Here is a 19,288-nt window from a genome sequence, read left to right on the forward strand (position 1 = left end):
ATTGGTTAGAAGTAGGAGCATTTGCATAATATTAAGCTACTTCCTCACTCACTAATTGTTCACTTCCCCACTAATTGTCAGGAAAGTTGACAAACAGCTCCACTCCAAGTGACTGCTGATGGGCCTGTGACAGGAACATCAGCTTACTCCCTAGAACAGCAGTGTGCCAGCATGGTCCTGGGCACATCCAGCCTCTCGCTTTCCTCGAAGCTGGTCTATGGCTGCCACTGCACAACAGTTGATTGGGCCACTGAGTAGGAGCTGGCAAGCTGAGTCAGCTGGCCCCTGCCAGGTCACCAGAATGGGAGCACACAGGCTGTGCCTGTTGGCTGCTTTGTTCCTGGAATATGGAGTGTTGACTCTCTGCCACTTCTCTGCCCTGTCTTCCCACTCCTCTCCTCTGCCTCTTGCTTTCTTGTTTCTCCCTAAGAGGATCGACTTAGTGGTCTTTATGATTTAGGATTAAAGAGAATGCCAACTCTGGTAGAAAATGAGAAAGGACCACAGATAACCTGCATGCTTGGAGTGGTGGACTGTGCAGAGCTTTGTTAGATGAAATGTGCCCCCTGGATCTCACCAGGACTCAGGACTATAGATTCTAGCTACAGTGAGCTGTGCTCTTTTATGAAAATTGTTAAAATACTAAAGCAAAAAAAAAAAAACCCACAAATCTCAAAACAGTAACAAAAACCAAACCAAAAATATCAGTGCCTGGCTAGATGGCTGAGTGTAGGGCACAGTATGCTGTGGGGAAAGCTCTCAGGTGAGCACCTTTTGGGAGTCCCCATACTATCACTTTTCTGTACCTAAAGTTATAAGCCAATTTAGCAAACAACATTATGGTGACCTTTGTAATGGTGATTTAGGTTTATAGGTCAACTTTATTTCCTTGGAGTTCCACACTGAGCAATCACAGTACAAAGCCAGTGGTCCTATGACTCACCCCCCTTTTCATTCCTCCCTGTCTCCGCACGAGGACTCCTGTGCCATGTGCACACACCAGCCTGTGTGATCAAGGACCACCAAGGCTCTAACAGTGGGCTTCAGATCATCTGCCCAGAGAGGTCCGGAGGTGTGGATCTGGCAAGTGTGTGAATTCTGTCCCACAGGAGAGAAGCAGCCTCAGGGGGGCCAGGATGGGATCTGCAGGGAAGGCTGGATGACTTGACTTTTAGGATTTGATTTCTTCTTCCACTAAAACAGTGCAAACAAAACAAAGATTCAAGTGCTTTGGTTTTGAATGCTGAGGACTTTCCATGGTTTTTATGAATCTGAAGCTTATGATACCCAGACTTTGCCCAACTTGACAATCACCTTGGACAAAGTCTTGAAGCCATTCTCCTGTGTGGACATCAGGAGTCAAGAACTGCTCGTACGCAAGCTGCTTAGGAACTGGATCACCATCCTGAGGAGGCCAGGTTCCAAGCAACCTGGGCTCCCGGAGCCACCCCCTTCTGGCACTTGCAGCAGCTGCCTGTCAACTCTAACACTAGCTGTTCTGGGGAACGTGGACCCTTTCTGCCCAGCAGATCTGCTGGGGTGAGGCTTCCTTTTTAGGCTGCCACACAGACTCATTCCTCCAAGGCCACTGTCTCTTCATGCAGATGAAACTCTGAGAATGTTCTACTCATAATGCTAGAAATTTCTCTTTTGATTCTAGCTGTCCCACAATTTTGAACTCTCCAAAGAGTAACTAGAAACTTGGAGAAGCTGTCACCAAGTCATATGCCTGGAAGATCTTCTTAGTGGTTATCTGTCTTCCTTCCTTCTCTTCCTCTTGCCCTTCCTCCTCCTTATTCTCCTCCTTTTTCTTCCCTCTCTCTTTAAAATATTTATTTAATTATTTGCGAGGGTGAGAAAGCAAGTAGAGAGAGAGGGAGAAAGAGAGAGCAAGCTGCAATGGGCCAGGGCTAGGCCAGGCCAGGCCAAAACCAGGAGCCTGGAACTCCTTCTGGGTCTTCCTTGAGTATGGCAGGAGTCCAAGAACTTGAGCAATCATCTGTTGTTTTTGTAGGGAGTTGAGTTGGAAGTGGAGCAGCTGGAACTAAAACTGTCACTTGTGATAAGGGATGCTGGCTTTAGAGGCAGTGGTACCACAATGTTGGCAGTATGTCTTGACCCCTATTTTCCTCTTCCTCCACCCTAACAATTTCCCTTATTGAACTAAACTGGGAGATCTTTCAACTGATGTAACATGCTCTCAAACCCAACAAACTAGGCCACAACTTTCCTTCTGCCTTCCATATGTAACTGGCATTTTTTTGAAGTACAGCATCTCTGTTGCTTAATTTTACCATTTGCTGCTTTTTGGAGATACCATTTTCTTGGACCTAGTTCTTTTTGGTATTTTTTTTTTTTTTTTTTGCCAGATTTTCAGCTTAGCTTTTTTTCTCTTTCTTAGTATTTTCTGTGTGAAGGTGCTTGGAGAAAAATAAACCAGGATGAAAAAGACAGATCTTACTTAGGTGTAGTGGTGGAGACAGAAGGAGAGAAGGTAAGCTGTGCTAATGCATCTCTTTCAGTCCTTGATTCCTTTCTGAAACTGTACAACCCACTGCGTAACCCTTCCTTGCATAGTCTTCTTTACTGTGTAATCCTAGTTGCTTGACTTAAATTTTAAGACCATCTAAGAAGCCACATTGTGATGTAAGTTTCAACAACACACTCCTGTGCTTAGCCATCCTCTCTTCTGATACTTATTTATGGTTTTGTTCCCTGGTGGGTTTTTTTTTTAAGATTTATTTTTATTATTTTTTTATTGGAAAGGCAGATATATGGAGGGGAGAGACAGAGAGGAAGATCTTCCATCCCATGATTCACTCCCCAAGTGAGCACAGGCCGATGCTATGCCGATCCGAAGCTATGCCGATCCAAAGCCAGGAGCCTCTTCCGGGTCTCCCACGTGGGTGCAGGGTCCCAAAGCCTTGGGCTGTCCTCGACTGCTTTCCCGGGCCACAAGCAGGGAGCTGGAAGGGAAGCAGGGCTGCCGGGATAGAACCAGCGCCCATATGGGATCCCGGGCGTGCAAGGCGAGGACCTGAACCACTGCGCCACCGTGCCGGGGCCCCCCCTGGTGGCTTTTTAAAAAAAATTTTTAAAAGATTTCTTTATTTTATTGGAAAGGCAGATTCATAGAGAGGAGGAGAGACAGAGAAGAAGATCTCCATCTGCTGATTCACTCCCCAAGTGGCAGCAATGGCCAGTGCTGAACCAGTCTGAAACTAGGAGTCAGGAGCTTCTGCTGGTTCTCCTATGTGGGTGCAGGATCCCAAGGCTTTGGTCTGTCCTTGACTGCTTTTCCCAGACCACAAGCAGGGAGCTGGATGGGAAGTGGGACTGCCAGGACAGAACCAATGCCCATTTGCAATCCCAGGACTTTAGCCACCGGGCTACCCTGCCAGGCTCCTGGTAGATTTTTAAAAGGACTCAAGATCAGATTAAGCTCATGGACTACCAAAGTAGTTTGTAATCTCTGTTGGCATTCACTGGTTTGGCATGTATTAGGTGCCAGGCAGCAAGTCAATGGCCATGCAGCATTTCTGTGCTGCTTAGCTCTTTGATTGCCTCTGCAGGAGCTGAGGTAGTTTACTACATTCCACTCACTGTCTGCCATGTCCTCTGGCTACCAGAGGACCTCAGCCTACCTCATCCCTTCACCCCCATTCACACGCACAGAATTCTGTGGGTGGAACAGAATTGTTCCAGAACATGCTTGTTCTAGGCAGCTCCTCTGTAGGGCACAAAGTCCATCTGCAGTCCTCATCTGCAGGTTTTCTAAAAGGTTTAGTTTAACATTAATAATTTCTGATTTTTGATGAGCATTTGTGGGATCAACCAGATGTGCTGTGAGCCCACTCTCTTCCAACACAAGTGCGGAAGACACACATCAGCACCGTGGAGGTGGCACCCCACTGTGCCAGAGAGACCTGAGTTCTTTAAACAATTACAAGGCATGTCAAGTCTCAAAGCCAACCAAGGATGCTCTCTCATGCGTCCATGCCTCCTTGTCTTCTGTCCTGATTATAACCTCTGCATAGACACTCACATAAGCTAGACAAACAAACATGAACTGCAGAATCAGATAATTCCTAACTGGCAAAGGACAATGTGTACATGCACTACCCCCTGGTGTTTCCTTTAAGTCTTTTTTTTTTTTTAAGATTTATTTATTTATTGGAAAGTCAGATAAACAGACAGGAGGAGAGACAGAGAGGAAGATCTTCCATCCAATGATTCACTCCCCAAGTGAGTACAATGGCCGATGCTATGCCGATCCAAAGCCAGGATCCAGGAACTTCTTCCGGGTCTCTCACACGGGTGCAGGGTCCCAAAGCTTTGGGCCGTCCTCGACTGCCTTCCCAGGCCACAAGCAGAGAGCTGGATGGGAAGCGGAGCTGCCGGGATTAGAACCGGCGCCCATATGGGATCCCGGCACGTTCAAGGTGAGGACTTAAGCTGCTAGGCCACGGCGCTGGGCCCTCCTTTAAGATACTAAGACCAGTTCATCTGCTTCCACCCCAGTGTTGTGGAATCCTGTGATTCCACAACAATAACTCACCCCCATGGCCTGTGGCAACCACATGGAGCTGCACACCCTCAAACAGAGTGTCTACAACTACACCAGATATTGTACACTAGCAGTGGTGGTAGTGAATAAACAGGGTCATCTGCAGTGAGTATATCTGCATTTGCACTTTATTTTTCTTGAAAATAGCATGCAAACATACATACATACACACATACAGAAAAACAGACCCACTTGAAATGAGAGCAATATTGAGGTCACTGCTGGGGTGCACTGGTATTTCTGCAACTATCATATGGATGGAAAGGGTTTTCTATTTGTTTGGCTGGATCAGTTTCCCCCATCACAGGTTCCAGTTTTAGTATCCTTCTGAAAGAGTCCCCCTTGGAGTTCATTGTTCGCTGCTGATGTGTCTATTGGCTGTACCTGATCTTTTTTTCTTTCTTTCTTTTGGGTTTTTTTTTTTCTTTTGCAGCCAGCTGTTCGAGGATCTATCTAACTTCTACACCTGCAGCTGCTCCGAGTTCCTTTCCAGCTTCTGGGAGTGCACAGCTTGGAAGGAGATTAGACCTGCAGAAGGAGATCATATGGACTCTGTCATTCTGTTCTCCTGGAGATAAAAAGCCTTTTTGGTTTACAGCCCAAGAAGCTACCCTGCTATAAGGAGCTACATTGAAGGACAGCCTTGAGTTGCTGAATTCTTTTTGACCACTTCCTACAGAGTAGGTTTCTTGGGAAAGTTTGTCAGTATGGGAGGAGAGGAGGGATTTCAGATGGAGAATGGCAGGTGCAGGAGGGAAGCTTGGGCACTAAGTCCATGCTCCTTGGACTCTAATGTGGCTTTTCCAATTACAGAGAAACTGTCTCAAGTTACAATGCATGGGCAGAGTTCCTGAAGTAATGCACAGCTGTGAGGGCAGGGAGTGTGGGCAAGGAACAGGCTGGACACCGGCCTACTCTGTTGAGGAAAAAGTGGTTTATCCAATCATCTGGTTTAAAATCGTATCCTCTCAAAGAGAAGACAAATCCAATTATTAGGATTCAGAACATTACATTGAGTTGGCATATGGATCCTGATCAAGACCTTGCATACTTCTAAAAGCAACTGATAAGGACAGACTTGGGAGAAATAGCCAGTGTCCAAGAATAGGATCAGAAATTGGTCTGGATCGTTCCTGACTTAGGAAAGCACTTGTGAAGGTCATGCATTTATTCACCCATTTAGGATGTTGCTAAGTTGACTATCGCATACTCATCCATAAAGATCTTGACTCTCACATGTTTTCATAGAACAGATTGTGAGAGTGCATAGGACCCCAACCCAAGAAGATCCTGAGAATTTCACAAGGATCTAGAGGAGCAGACACACAGATCTCCAGATGATAAAATGTCTGGAGTTGTGAAGCCATTAGCCTGCACGCTCTCCTGAAGCTCAGAATCACCTGTGCATGGGGCACAATGGACACTCTTTAACTGAGAGAGATAGCATCTTTTTCTTGTTAGTAGGATATTTTAAGGAAAATAATTTAAAAGTGCTGAATTGGAAAGAAAGACATAATGACTATCTTTTTCACAACAGACAATGCTATGCTGAAGGATTTTGCAAGCCTCTGAAAGCATAGTCTATCAGTATTACAATTGTTCAGTTCAATCTAGCATTTGTTTTTAAAAAATACACCAATTTAAAAAATGTGTGATTGTAGGTTTCCTAATATTCATGAGAACTATGTGACAAACACAGTAACAAAGTGATAAATAATAAAAGGGGAAAGCTGGGAGGTAACTGCTAGAGACTATAGAACATTCGTTCCCTGGGCTTGGCTCAGAGGTGCTCTGGCATTAGTCCTTAGGAGGGACTATGCCACATGGGGATGCGGAGGCTGTTGGTAGTCCCAAGCTACAAGTTCACTGCGCAGTTATGTGTTCTGAGTTATACAAGGATTCAAGGCAAGTGATCCTCAAAGACTAATTTTTGACTGCTATCAATGACAGCAACTGAGGATCTATCAAGGAAAACTGCCTGAACAATTTCAGCAAGTAAACCTTCTATGGACACATGTCCACATAGGCAGTTCTGACTGCCCGGTCTCTACTGGTGGAGCAGAAGGGAAAAATTGGTCATAAGCAGTAACTGGAGAGGAGGATTTCAGTCATCAGCTGTGTTTGGATTTCTTGCACCCAAGACATTGATGAGGGGGAATGAGATTGTCTGCTTACTGGCAAAATGTTTTTCCTGGAATTCCAGGTAGAGTGGCTGAAGCCCTCATCCCTTGAACATCCCAAGTTTTCATCAAGGCTCCTGAGGGCTTGTACCTCCTCCTGGATGTTGTCAGCTTGCTGGCTCTTTCTGAGGACTTGGGGCAGAGACCACTTATGTGGAATCTATCCCTAAGAGTTCTCACAGGCCAGGACACATAGCTTATACTGTTGCCTCCTTCTTCATCATGACAGTTTTATTATAACAAAGAGCCCACTTCCTCAAACAGACACTAGTCCTTGATCTAACCAAATCATTGAAGCACAGTGCCAGTTCATTCCCTTACTTGAAGCTCAGATGTTTGAACAGACATCCAACAGACAAAACAAAAAAGTATTCTATCTTCCTTGCTTTGTATGCCTAAGAACAGATTTTTTTTTTCTTTTAGCAAAAACATGAGCAATTTTTTCTTTTTACAAAAACACTGTCACACACCACCCAGTTTACTGGAAGCCCTTTAGCACAGAGCTAGTGGTGAGTGGCAGGGTTAGAATGAGACTTTGGGGACTGCTGCGATATGTTGTGCCCTCTGTGCAGAGCTGGGCACACCCTGAGCAAAAGATCTGCCTCAGGCAGCAGGCTGCGGCCAAATGGTTTGAGTACCTTGGCTTGTTGGTTGGCTCCAGCAGCTCGAGGGTGCAGAGGTAGGTCATGAATTTCAGTCTGCTGCTTAGCAAAGTTCACAAACACCTGGAGTGAAAGGGAAAGAGTAGGTAGTTGTTTCCAGAAAATACAACATCCTATGTATGCCTACCCTCATTGTTCTCTGTTGGACAGTTAATATACAGAGCTTGCTTCTATTTCGTTGTTGTTATGATTTATTCTATTTATTTGGGGGCCAGTGTTATGGTGTAGCTGGCAAAGCTGCCACCTGTGACATTGGCAGCCCGTATGAATGCCGGTTCATTTACCAGCTAGTTGCTCTACTTCCAGTCCAGTCCCCTGGGAAAGCAGCAGAGGGTGGACCAAGTCCCTAGGCCCCTGCACTCATAGAGGAGACCTGGAAGAAACTCCTGGCTTCAGACTGCCTCAGCCCCAGTAATTGTGGCCATCTGGGGAGTGAACCAGATGGTGAAACATTTCTCTTTCTGTCTCTCCCTCTCTCTGTTCTTGTGCCTTTTCAAGTAAAATTAAAAAAAATTTTTTTAGTGTTTTATTTGCTTGAAAACTAGAATGACAGAGAAGCAGATTGTCCATCTACTGGTTCAGTCCCAAGATGGATACAATGACTAGCACTGGACTAAGCAGAAGCCAGGAGCCTGAATCTCCATCTGGTCACCCACAAAGGTGGCAGAGGCCTGAGCACTAAGGCATTTTCTGCTGCTTCCCCAGGTGTTTTAGCAGGGAGCTGAATCAGAAGCAGAGCAGCAGGGACTCACACTGGCACTCATGTGGGATGCCAGTGTCTCAGGTGGTCGCTCAACTTGCTGCACCACAACGCCAGCCTCGGGGCTTCCTTTTTCATCTCACTAGCTGCAAAGGAATTTCATGCTGGATAATTCAAAAACCTGTGTGCATCAGAGACAGGGGTACTCAAGGCAAGGCAAATTCTCATCTAGCAGCATTTTTCTAATCCTTTCAGAAGTGATGTCTTTTCTGTTATTTTCCCAATGTTTGATGTGGCCATGACCATGGCTTCAGAAGCCCAGCATAACCTTGACTTGCTTTCAGCAGATGCAAAGCTGCAAGGGAACCGAGCAGCCAGTCCTCACGGGCTTGATGGAGACCTCCCTGTTCCCACTGCTTTACTGAACTGTCTTTAAGCCTGCTCACTGGAAAACGAAACAAAAACAAAACCATAGAAAACAACCCGAGTGTCTAGTGCTGAGCAAATGGGTAGATAATCGAGACATGGCATTAACATACAAGGGAATGTTTATTGAAGCTTATAGATGCAGTAACTTCTGACACATGGTACAAGATGGGTGAACTTTGGTAATATCTTGCTAAGTGAAGCAAGCCAGTCATGGAAGGACAAATGCTGTTGTATTCCCTATGAGCAAGCTACAAAGCAGTCAGGTACATAGAAGCAAAAAGTTGAAAGGATAGTGCCAGGGGCTGAGGGGAAATAGGGAATTATTACTTATTGGATAGCATTTTTGCAAGATGGAAAGTTTTGTGGAGATGGATGGAGGTGTTGGGCGCAGCACAGTGTGAATATACTTTGTGTCACTGAGCTGTACTGGTGCTGTGGTGTAGTAGGTAAAACTGCCACCTGCAATACCTATGTCACATGTGGGTGCTGGTTTGTGTCCCATGCTCCACTTCTCATCCAGTTCCCTGCTAACAGTCTGGCAAAGCAGTGGGAAATGGCCTAAGTGCTTTGGCATCTGCTTTCCATCTGGGAGACCTGGGAAAAGCTCCTGGCTTCCGCCTGGCCCAGTGCTGGCTGTTGCAACCAGCTGGGCCTGTGAACCAGTAGATGGAAGCTCTCTCTTTATAACTCTTTCAAATAAATAAAGCCTTAAAATGGATGATTTCACAATAATAAAACAATAATCACATTTTTAAAAAACCCACACTGAACACATATTTATCAATTCATTAGGCATATATATATTTTTAAAAATTGTCTTCATTTATTTGAAGGTCAGAGTTACAGAAAGAAAAGAGAGAGGAAGAGAGAGAGAGAGATCCTTTATCAATATGTTCATTCCTCAGATAGCTGCAACAGCCACCAAGCCAGAAGACCAAACATTTGGGCCATCTTCTGCTGCTTTTTCCCAGAGAGCTGGATTAGAAGAGGAAGCCAGGACTGGAGCCTGTGCCCATATGGGATACCAGTGTCATGGGGAGAGACTTTATTACTATTGCCGCAATGCCAATGATATGTCAAATTGCTTATCAATCAATAAAGTTGATTTCAAATGAGCAGGGAAGAATGATGTAAAGAAAAATCAGAATGATGTTGATGACTAAATTATTCTTAGAAAACAATTTCTAATTTACAAAATTAGCTAAGGGATGGAGGACAACAGTGTTTTAAAAATTGGGAATGTCTGGGGCAAGCATTGTGGTGCAGGAGGCTAGGAAAATGCCTACAATGCAGACACCCATATGCACATTGGAGTGAGTCCCAGCTGCTCTGCTTCCTATCCAGCTCCCAGTTGCTGTGCCTGGGAAAGTAGAAGATGATGGCCCAGGTGTCTGGGCTCCTGTCACACATGTGGGTCATCTCGATGGAGTTCCTGCCTCCTGGCTTGGCTTGGCCTAACCTTGGTGATTGTTGTCATTTTGGGAATGAACCAATGAATGGAAAATGTCTCACTCTCTCCTTCTAGCACCATAAAATAAACAAAAATCAAAATAAATCTTTAAAATAATCAGAATGTCATGCTTCTCTCTTGTATAAATTCCAGGTCACAGTGGACTTTCAGAGCCCAGCTCAGCCCCTGCAGCTCCTTCCCCTCCCAGGGGACCGACTTGCCTGGTCCAGTGTGGTCTGTGTGACTGAGTACTCCTCGATGCACAGACTGTCCTTGTGGGAGACGAGCAGCTGGAAGATCCTGGCCAGGGAGGAGGAGGAGACCTGGTACTGGAGCATGTTGTAATGCCTCTCCCTCTGCACGCTGCCTGGGAAGTTCCCCTGGAAGAACTGCTCCACGGGATTCAGGTCTGGAAGCACATCATCCTTTGGGCATCTGATTTTCATTGTGACAATGTAGCCATCTCCAAACCTGGAGGAGGTCCAGGGTGGTGCAGGTGTTAGGGAATGGCTGGATCCCAACAGATTCCCAGAGACTTATAGTCTGGGCTGTCAGTATTTTATTTTTTAATTAAAATTTTATTTTTTATTTATTTTTCATGATATAGGGATTTCCCCTTCCACCCTCCCCAATCACCCTCCCCTTCCACTGTTCTCTTCCATATTATTACAACAGTCTAGTTCTTCAACATCAGCCACAAATCCATTATCCTTCTGTTTAAGTGTATGATGACATTATAGGTATTAAACAAAGCATGCTAACATAAATCCATTCTTTCCTAGTTTCTAAAGCTTATCAGAATGCAAGAGAGTGTGGCAACATCATGACAGTTTTATTTGAGCAGATTATCTATTTTGGCACACTATCTATAATGAGGACTTATAACAATTTATGGTAATCCCACTCAAGAGTATCAACATTGTTGGTTTGTCATAAAGTATGTGGTCATTTTTCAAGCTCTAAAGCATACAATATTCCAGAAAAGAATCCTGGTTCACCAGCCATTTGGGCTACTAGTCATTGTTAGATTGGCTTTGCTCCTGGGAGCAGGGCCAGCAGGATGCTCCCCAATCAGTAGAGAACCTGGGACCAGCTGAAGCCCATGAAAAGTGACAAAGGGTTCCACCCCTCCACCTGCTTACTTGTACTTGAGGTGCTGAATGGTGCCCAGACACTGAAAAGTGCCCCTCACCATGATGGCCAGCCGGGTGCACAGTGCCTCACACTCTTCCATGCTGTAGGGTGGGAGAGAGGAGGTGAGCAGAGGAGCACTCTGCCCCATACCTGTCCCACCCCCTTGGGAATCTCTTGCCTGTGGGATGTGAGGACCACGGCTCTCCCTTCTTGGATGATGCTCACAATGGTGTTCCACAGCATGCGGCGTGCCTGGGGATCCATCCCTGTGGTGGGCTCATCCTATTGAGGGGGAACCATGGGGTGTGGGCTTGGAGCTATCCTTTCCTGGGTACTGTGTCCTCCTGGGACAGACCCCACCACCCTCCCTATTCCCCCACACCCTGTCTCCAGCTACTCTGGGCTGGGAGGAGTGAGCTGGCAGACATAGGCACTCCCTCCACAGCCAAAGACAAGGTACCCAGACTCAGGGTACAGAAGGCAGGAGGTGACTCAAAGAATAAAAGGGCACTATGTACCCCTGCAATCCCATTTCATCCCATATGTTGATCAAGGTTTATTAAGGTACTAATAGAAATATCCTTAAAAGAAGGAGAAGATGAGGGGTCAGAGTAATGGCTGCCCATGATGCTGGGTGCCTCCAATTCCTGTCCTGGCTGTTCCAATTCAACCCTCTGCTGATGGCCTGAGCAAAGCAGTAGAGGATGGCACAAGGACTTGGGCTCCTGCCCCCGCTTGTGGGAGACCTGGATGAAGCTCTTGGCTCCTGGCTTCAGCCTGGCTCAGTCCTGACTATTGCAGCCATCAGAGGAGTATACCAAGAGATGGAAGATCTCTCACTTTCCCTCCCACTCTCCCTCTCTGTAACTCTTTCAAATAAAATAAATCAATCTTTAAAAAGAAGGAAAAAAATGGTGGGTTGGGTGGGGAAATCCCAGGCCCTATGGAATTGTACCATAAAATTCAAAATTTTAAAAAAAAAGAAGTAAAAAAAGGCAAATGTGGAAAGAGGGACAGAGACAGCTTGGGTTACTGTTCTGGTTCCCTCGTGTGCTGTGACCATGTCTTCACATATTGCTGGCTGCCTGGCCTGGGGCCTCAGGCCTCAACAGGCTCATCTGAGTCACCAGAGTCTTTGAGACAGGTGTATACTCCTGTCTACCTGGGTCGTCCCAGGTAGCAGTAATTTCTGGCTAGCCTCTGACAGTGCATAGAGTTGAACTGAGCCTGTGTCCCCAATAGAGACCATCCATGAGACTGTGGGCTAATTGGCTCACAGGAGCACTGGAAGGAACAGAACAAGCAGCAGGTGTTGGGTTTCCCTGGCTCAAGAGAGGCCGTGGTTGGTTTGAACTTTCAGGGCTGGCTGTCCCTGCAGGCCGCAGTACCCTCACCAGCAGCACCAGTGGCGGGTGTCCAAGGAGTGCGATGGCAGTGGAGAGCTTCCGCTTGTTGCCCCCGCTGTATGTGCCGGCCAGGCGGTCCACGTAGAGGGACAAGCCCAGGCTCTGAATGCACCAGTTTGTAACCTAGGGAAGCAAGAGAAGCTCAATTAGGGAAGACAAACAAGAGCATAGGCTCAACCCCCACCAATCCAAAGCCTAGGTCTCAGCTCTCCAGGACTTCAGCCCCGATTAGAGTCAAATAGGGCCATGGTGTGCCGTGTCCTATTCATATATATATATTTATTTTTTTGCTTTGAAAAAGTCAAAAGTCTTCAAACAGGGATCCTCAGAGAAATGCTATTCCCTCTCAGCTCCCTTTCATCCTAGTTCCCTCCTTTTGGTCATTGATGTCATTGCGTCAGTGCTTGCTGGCAGTGTTCTATTTGTAAACGTATGCGGGCATACATAGACTTTCTTATCTTTCTTACTCTCACACATGAAATGTGGCATTCCACATGTGCTCTTCAGCACTCTGCTTTTCTCATTTAACAATATCTATAGGAAATAATTGAATCTCAGTTCATAGAAATTTTCCTATTTATTTTTAGAGTTACCTAAGGCTTTATGCATGTGCCATAAATTATTCTACCAATGTATAGGTAATTTTCAGTATTTTGCAATCACCAATGCTGTGAATAACCTTGTGTGTAGTCATTTTGTGCTATGAGAGGTATCTTCAGAGCCAATTCCCAGAAATGCGATTGCTGGGTTGAAGTTTTAATGTGTACATTATCTTTAATGTGAGGGTAGGAGTTTTTTTGGGTATATTTCGTGCATTAATTTTTGTCCCTACCTTCCATGATGGTACTTGGCACACAATAGACACCAAGTGAGCACTTGTTAGAAGCAGACACGAGCTCCAGTTTCCCATCTCTAAATGAATGTACGCTCAGGAATCAGGCTTATTTATGGTTTGCCGAAGCTCTCTGTGGCCATGACAAAACTTTTTTTTTACCTTTCCAATTTCTTCTGCTGGTACCCCTCGGAGCCGGGCGTAAAGGTAAAGATGTTCTCGGCCCGTGAGCAGGTCATCGATCGCATCAAACTGAGGGCAGTAGCCCATATTCTGGTGGACGTCGGAAATGTTGGTTAAGATACTGAAAGTAGAGGATGGTGATCAGTGAGTTTCCTTCCTAGTGCGGGTGAGCAGGGAGCTGGGGCAGGGGCAGCTTCTGCCACCAGAACACAGAAGCTGCCTCTGCTCCCCTACTGCTTCAGAAATGGGTACAGCATTTGGAAATCAAAATAGCTAACATTTGCTTAGAAGCTGTTGAACTCCAGGAGTTCAGAGTCTTGCTTCAGTTGGAACTTTCCAAGTTCCCATTGTCTAGGATCATTGAAGCCTGTCACCCCAGACCAGCTTTGGTTTTGAACTGGGTCTTCTTATATGAGTTTGAAAGCAAAGGCAGATCAGGCTTAAGAGAATGGTCTGGGGGTGTGTATTGTGCTTTCCAATAGCTTAAGCCTCTGCCTGGGATGCCTGTCTTTTATACTGGAGTGTTGCTTCCTATCCTGGCTACTCCACTGCTAATCCATTTTCCTGCTGATACACACCTCGGGAGGCAGCAGGTAATGCTCAAGGGTTGGCTCCCCAGACACCCACGTGAAAGACCCTGTTGGGACTCTTGGATCCTGGGGTCATTTGGGGAATGAATTAGTGAACGAAGATTTCTCTGTCTTTCAAGTAGATAAAAATAAACTTATATATTTTTTTTTTTTTTTAGAAAAGCTTTTAAAAAGCAAGAAAACAATCTGTGAGTTTTAATCCCTTCCAGACATTTAGGAAGTAGTTAAGAAAGCTGAGTGCCTCTCAGTGGGAGTAAATTCCTCCAGCTGTGTTTATTGGCTAGCATACAGTCAATAAAAGGAAATTCAATTTGGTAATTGCCCAGAGCAAGAGGCTGGCAGGAAGCAAGGAAAAAGTGAATTGGATTCCATCAGCTCTCTTAGACTAACATGTTCCAGTAGGAAATATATTACCTTGCCAGGCCATATCTTTTTATAACTTCGGGTCTGTGAATGAAGGAGGAAGGTGAGAGGCTGGGACAAGGGAGGCCTGTTGCAGTTCCCTCACTATGACAAAAAGTCAACCAAAGGTATGGCTTGGCTAATTAAACCTACTCAGGGAAGCCAGGAGGATCCTTGGTCAAGTTTATGGGAGCTACTTCAATGGAGACCCTCAACCCTTGTCTTAAACCTGTGGTTTCTTTTTAGCTTCCAATAGGACACCAGACTGTGGCTCATTTCGGTGGTAGACGATGTCTCATGGTAAATTCCTATCACATCCTGCCTCTGTCTCCTTGTCCCCCTGACTACCTTTGTTTTCATCATAAATCCACATGCTTAGTTGCAGGCTGGGCTGGACCTGCATGCGAGATAGACTCAGCTGTGGGGAGCAGGGTGCCAGAGCCACTCCCAGGAATAGGAAAGGCCATTGCAGGATGGCGGCTGGCCCAGGGCCAGGAGGCGGGGTTGGTCTTGCCAGCAGGTAATCAGGAAGTCACAGGGATAGGCTGATGCCCTCGCTGCGATTATGTCATTGCTCCTGGCCTATCAGGTAGCGCCAAGTGGACCCACAGGGAGAAGTGATTGGTGGAGAGCAGTATAAAAGCAGCCACTAAAAGCTATAAGACAGACAAGGAGAAGAAGGACAGGGAGAAGAACGATGGATGGAATGAGAAGAACGAGGCGGCAGAGAGGGGTAGAAAGGCTAAGGCGTATGGGGAGAAAAAGCAGAGAGGGGTACAAAAGCAGTACAAAAGCAGTAAGACCTACAGAGAGAAAAGTACGGGAACAAGAACAGAGAAAAGCAGCAGAGAGGGGTACAAAAGGAATAAAGGACGAGGAGAAGAACAGGACGAAAAGTAGTGGAGAGAGGGCTAGAGAAGCAGGGAGAAAAGCTAAGACCAACGGGAAAAAAGGCAGCGGAAAGAAGGGTATAAACGCAGCAGCTTTTGGTAATAAGGGGTCTGGTTGTGGTTCTGGCTTTTCCCAGACCCTCAAGAGTGTGCCTTGTAGGTAGTATTGCTGCAGGCCAGCGACAGCTGTGCCCAGGCTCCACCCACCTCATTCCCTTTGCTGTAAACCCAACAGGAATAGCCATGGAAGATGGGAAACTAGATTCATCCCATCTGAACCAGTCATATGTGCTCAGGACTTCCCCTGCCCATTGAGCCCTGGACCATTTGCAGCTGAGGGATGGAGCTCTGTTCAAGCAGATGCTGGGCAGATGGCAGCAGTGCCTAATGTATAAGCAAGTCCTCTTTTCAAGGAACAGCCAGGAAGGAGGCAAACGAGTGAGGGCCTTATTCTTTCTGTCCCATAGAGCACCTAGCTGTTAAAGAAGCCAATTCCTGTGAGTTAACAGGAACTACCTTCTTGACTCCAAGTTTATCTCAGCTGCCAGTTCATCTTTATAACTTCTAGGTCTGTCAAAAAGCTGAGCATCTGAACACAACTGGCCACCATTCAGCTGCCCCTCCCCCATACAAATAGGCCCACATCTAGAAACTCAACCCAGGGAAAGGGTGCTGTGTCACAGGAGCTCCCACAGGATCATCAGTTGCATTTCAGAGCTCAGCGGGGTTCCTGAAGCTTTTTGCAGAAGTGTATAAAGGGAGGTAATGGAAGGTGAGGGTATACTTTTATAAGAAGGGGAGTGCAACAGTTCCTCATTTCCCAGAGTAGTCCATGACCCCAAAGATGTTAAGAACCACTGATACAGTGATTTCCAGAACTTCTCAAGAAGTTACATGGACAGAGGAATCTCTTTAACACTCACAGTTTAATCCCACATTTCAGCAGGTCTGTGTTTTGGGCTTTGGGAATTGCACAGATCTTTCATTGTCTAAAAGTCTCAAAGACATAAGATTTAAAGATCACTATCCCTGTGTTGGGACAGGGACATGGCCTGGGACCTGGGAGAGCCTTGAGATGGAACATTGGGGCACTCACCTTTTGCCCGCTACGGTGGCATCACCTGAGGTCACTGTGGTGTCACCTGTGAGCATCTTGAATGTGGTTGTTTTGCCGGCACCATTGACTCCCAGGAGGCCAAAGCACTAGGAGAAAATGCACAAATTTAGAGACCAAGAAATTCTGAAATGTCAGGTGTAGATGATCATGTGGGCTGGGAAAGGCATCTAACACTAGCCTTAATTAGTCCTCCAACCACTGCTCGTCCCAGTTGACATGGGCCCTAACTGTAATCACATGTCAGGGTTTGAAGACTAAGAATGAAAGAAAACAAAAAACAATAAAAACAAACCCCAAAGCCAAAAAAAAACCCCCACTAAATGTGAAATATATCATTAGTAATGTTTTATGCTAATTATATATGCTGAAATGATATTTCTATTTCTATTTATTGGATGTAATGGATAAAACCAGAAATATTAGAAGTAATTTCACCTATGTTCACTTTTCTCAAGGAGCTATTAGAAAGTGCAAAATTGTGTACAGGGGCTTGCAGCACTCTGATGTTGAGTAGCTCTGCTGTGAGTGGAAAAACATCACGCCCGGGGGCTGGTTTTCTGAAGGCCTTTTGCGCATGGTCTGCTGGTACCCACCTCTCCAGGGCGGACTCCCACACACAGCCTATCCACTGCCGGGCTGGAGGTGCCTGAATAAATCTGCAAGATTCAGAGACACTGCACTGAGGTAGGGTTAGAGCAGGGAGGGAAAGAAGGAGCAGGGAGAAAGGCTGGTGTAGAGAAGTCCATGGGCACCAGGAGGCTGTGTATGGGCTTGGGTGTTCAGAGGGGTGCTGGGAGCACTGACATTGCAGAGGTGATTGATCCAGCTGAGCCAAAACAGAGCCAAGAAGCAATTAAGCTGCTCAGCAGGAGGAGTTCCCACTGAGGCCCTGGGAGAGTCCCGAAGGCAAATATCAGGGAAATGCTTTGCAATGAGATGCTCTTGGAAGACAAATTACTGCAGAGATGACCCAGCTTGCAAAAGCATGGAACTTATTCTAAAATAAATGACAACATGTGCCATTCATGGCACATAACCCAGGCCCTTACCTTGGTTAGTTCATTTAACCTTAAGATATCAGTTTTATTTCTTCCACTGGTAATCCTTTTTCTTTCTTCAGCCACGTCGTCATCTTCGTCAACAATGGGCTCCTTCACAGGCTCAGCAATCCTAGAGGAAGGGAAGAGGCAGGTCAGGTTGGTTGCTCAGCATCTCAGCCATGCTGCTATTAAATCTTACATGTTAGGAGGTGGAATTGATATCATCATGTAACACTGGGGTGGTGCACATCTGAGCATGCCTGTGTCATCCTCAGAGTAAGCCAGGCTCTAAGAATAGAAAAGGTTATCACGGTGTGGAGCTTCCTAGGGAGGACCTGACCATGCCCATGTGAAGTCTGGCCCAGGACACTCTGAGCTGTCCCTTGGCACCACCAGGCCATGGTGTGGACATACCAGCGGGTGAGGAAGAAGTGGTGCTGGATGAAGAGCGTCAGGAGGAAATACACAACTCCTTCTGCTGCCATGGCAACCAGGTTCTTCCCAATCATGTCCCACTGGAACGGATTTGCAGAGTGCTCCTCCCCTGCAGAAGGAGGCCATAGAGAAATCAATAGGAATTGAATCTCTGCCAGCTACCCTGCTCACCTGTAAGGACTTGGCTACCCCAGCAGGCTCAGCTGGACCAGGCTGCATACAAGGCCTCAGCACTAGCCTGACCTTGACCCCTCCCTGTGGCTCTATAGCCTGGTCCCTTCTGGGTGGCAAGATAATCCTTCACCAGCCTCAGCTCGGGCTGCGGGTCTGATGTTGGCTTCCCTTCCTGGATGGAACCAGAGTCCACGCCCCATGTGCCTTTGACTGCCACCCACCGAACCGGGCATAGACGTCCGTCACAGCCTGGCTCAGTGCCAGGTCAATGAGGCCCCGGCCCAGGCAGAAATGGGGGAAGACAATGAGCAGCTTCCGTAGCATGGCGTTGAACCTGAGCAGCGTCTGAAACAGAGAAGCAAGACTGTTGAAAGTAGAGGCAAGCCCACCTGCCTCCCTCCTGAGCAAGTGGGCCCCAGGGATGGTGCCTTTGCAGCCACCCTGGTGGGAGGCAGGGCTCACCAAGCATGGTCTGAAGGGGCTTGTCTAGGCCAAGGGACTTATCCACGGATGACAAATCAGCCCATCAGCCCTGCAGGTCTGATGGGTAACACCTGCCCCTTTCAGTTAGGCAGCACTTTCTGGACTGCTTTTGGGCCAGTCCTGTGTGGGTGTGCAGTTATCTGGGAGGAATGGCTACTGTTCCTGTTCATCTCTGTAGCTCTGCCTTGCAAGTACATTAAAAAATAAAATATATTGTCTTCTCACAATGTTAGCAGGCTAGATGTAGAAAATAATTTTCCTCTACTTATCTTCTAATTTGTAGTGTGTTTTGCCATTCTGACCCATGATCCTTTCATGTAGCCATTTTCTACTCCTGCTGAAAGTTTTTAGGGTCATCTTTCTGGTGCCAGTGTTCTAAATTGTCACAGAAATCTGCCATGGTGTGGGGTATCTTCATTCACTGGGTTAACGGCTTGACAGATGCTTTTTGAATCTGGAAAAACAGATCTTGTGCAAGTCTGGGAGATCTTTCCTTCCTTCAGCTCCGTCCTCAATGCCATGACCTTGTCACCCAGGCTGTGGCCCACTCCAGGTGCCCTGGGCAATATCTATCTAATGCTTTATCCAATATATATTACTGTATAAATATAAAA

General features: G+C 46.4%; 1 protein-coding gene across 1 annotated transcript in view; it reads right to left on the reverse strand.

Annotated features, from left to right (window-relative positions):
- Nucleotides 1–6,467: 6,467 nt before the first annotated feature.
- ABCA4 (ATP binding cassette subfamily A member 4) overlaps nucleotides 6,468–19,288 on the reverse strand; it is a 119,896-nt gene continuing 107,075 nt past the window's right edge. Inside the window, exons 39-50 of the mRNA XM_040999012.1 lie at nucleotides 18,413–18,536; nucleotides 17,997–18,126; nucleotides 17,592–17,712; nucleotides 17,136–17,198; nucleotides 16,522–16,628; nucleotides 13,523–13,664; nucleotides 12,517–12,651; nucleotides 11,301–11,404; nucleotides 11,131–11,223; nucleotides 10,210–10,459; nucleotides 7,386–7,472; nucleotides 6,468–6,614 (exon numbers count right to left, since the gene is read on the reverse strand). Coding sequence (XP_040854946.1) covers nucleotides 6,468–6,614; nucleotides 7,386–7,472; nucleotides 10,210–10,459; nucleotides 11,131–11,223; nucleotides 11,301–11,404; nucleotides 12,517–12,651; nucleotides 13,523–13,664; nucleotides 16,522–16,628; nucleotides 17,136–17,198; nucleotides 17,592–17,712; nucleotides 17,997–18,126; nucleotides 18,413–18,536 — 1,503 coding nt within the window. The remainder of the gene's footprint in view (nucleotides 6,615–7,385; nucleotides 7,473–10,209; nucleotides 10,460–11,130; nucleotides 11,224–11,300; nucleotides 11,405–12,516; nucleotides 12,652–13,522; nucleotides 13,665–16,521; nucleotides 16,629–17,135; nucleotides 17,199–17,591; nucleotides 17,713–17,996; nucleotides 18,127–18,412; nucleotides 18,537–19,288) is intronic.

This window comes from Ochotona curzoniae, unplaced genomic scaffold (genome assembly GCF_017591425.1).
Source record: "Ochotona curzoniae isolate NIBS_2020 unplaced genomic scaffold, NIBS_Ocur_1.0 scaffold_1037, whole genome shotgun sequence".
In the NCBI taxonomy this organism is placed as follows: Eukaryota; Metazoa; Chordata; class Mammalia; order Lagomorpha; family Ochotonidae; genus Ochotona; species Ochotona curzoniae.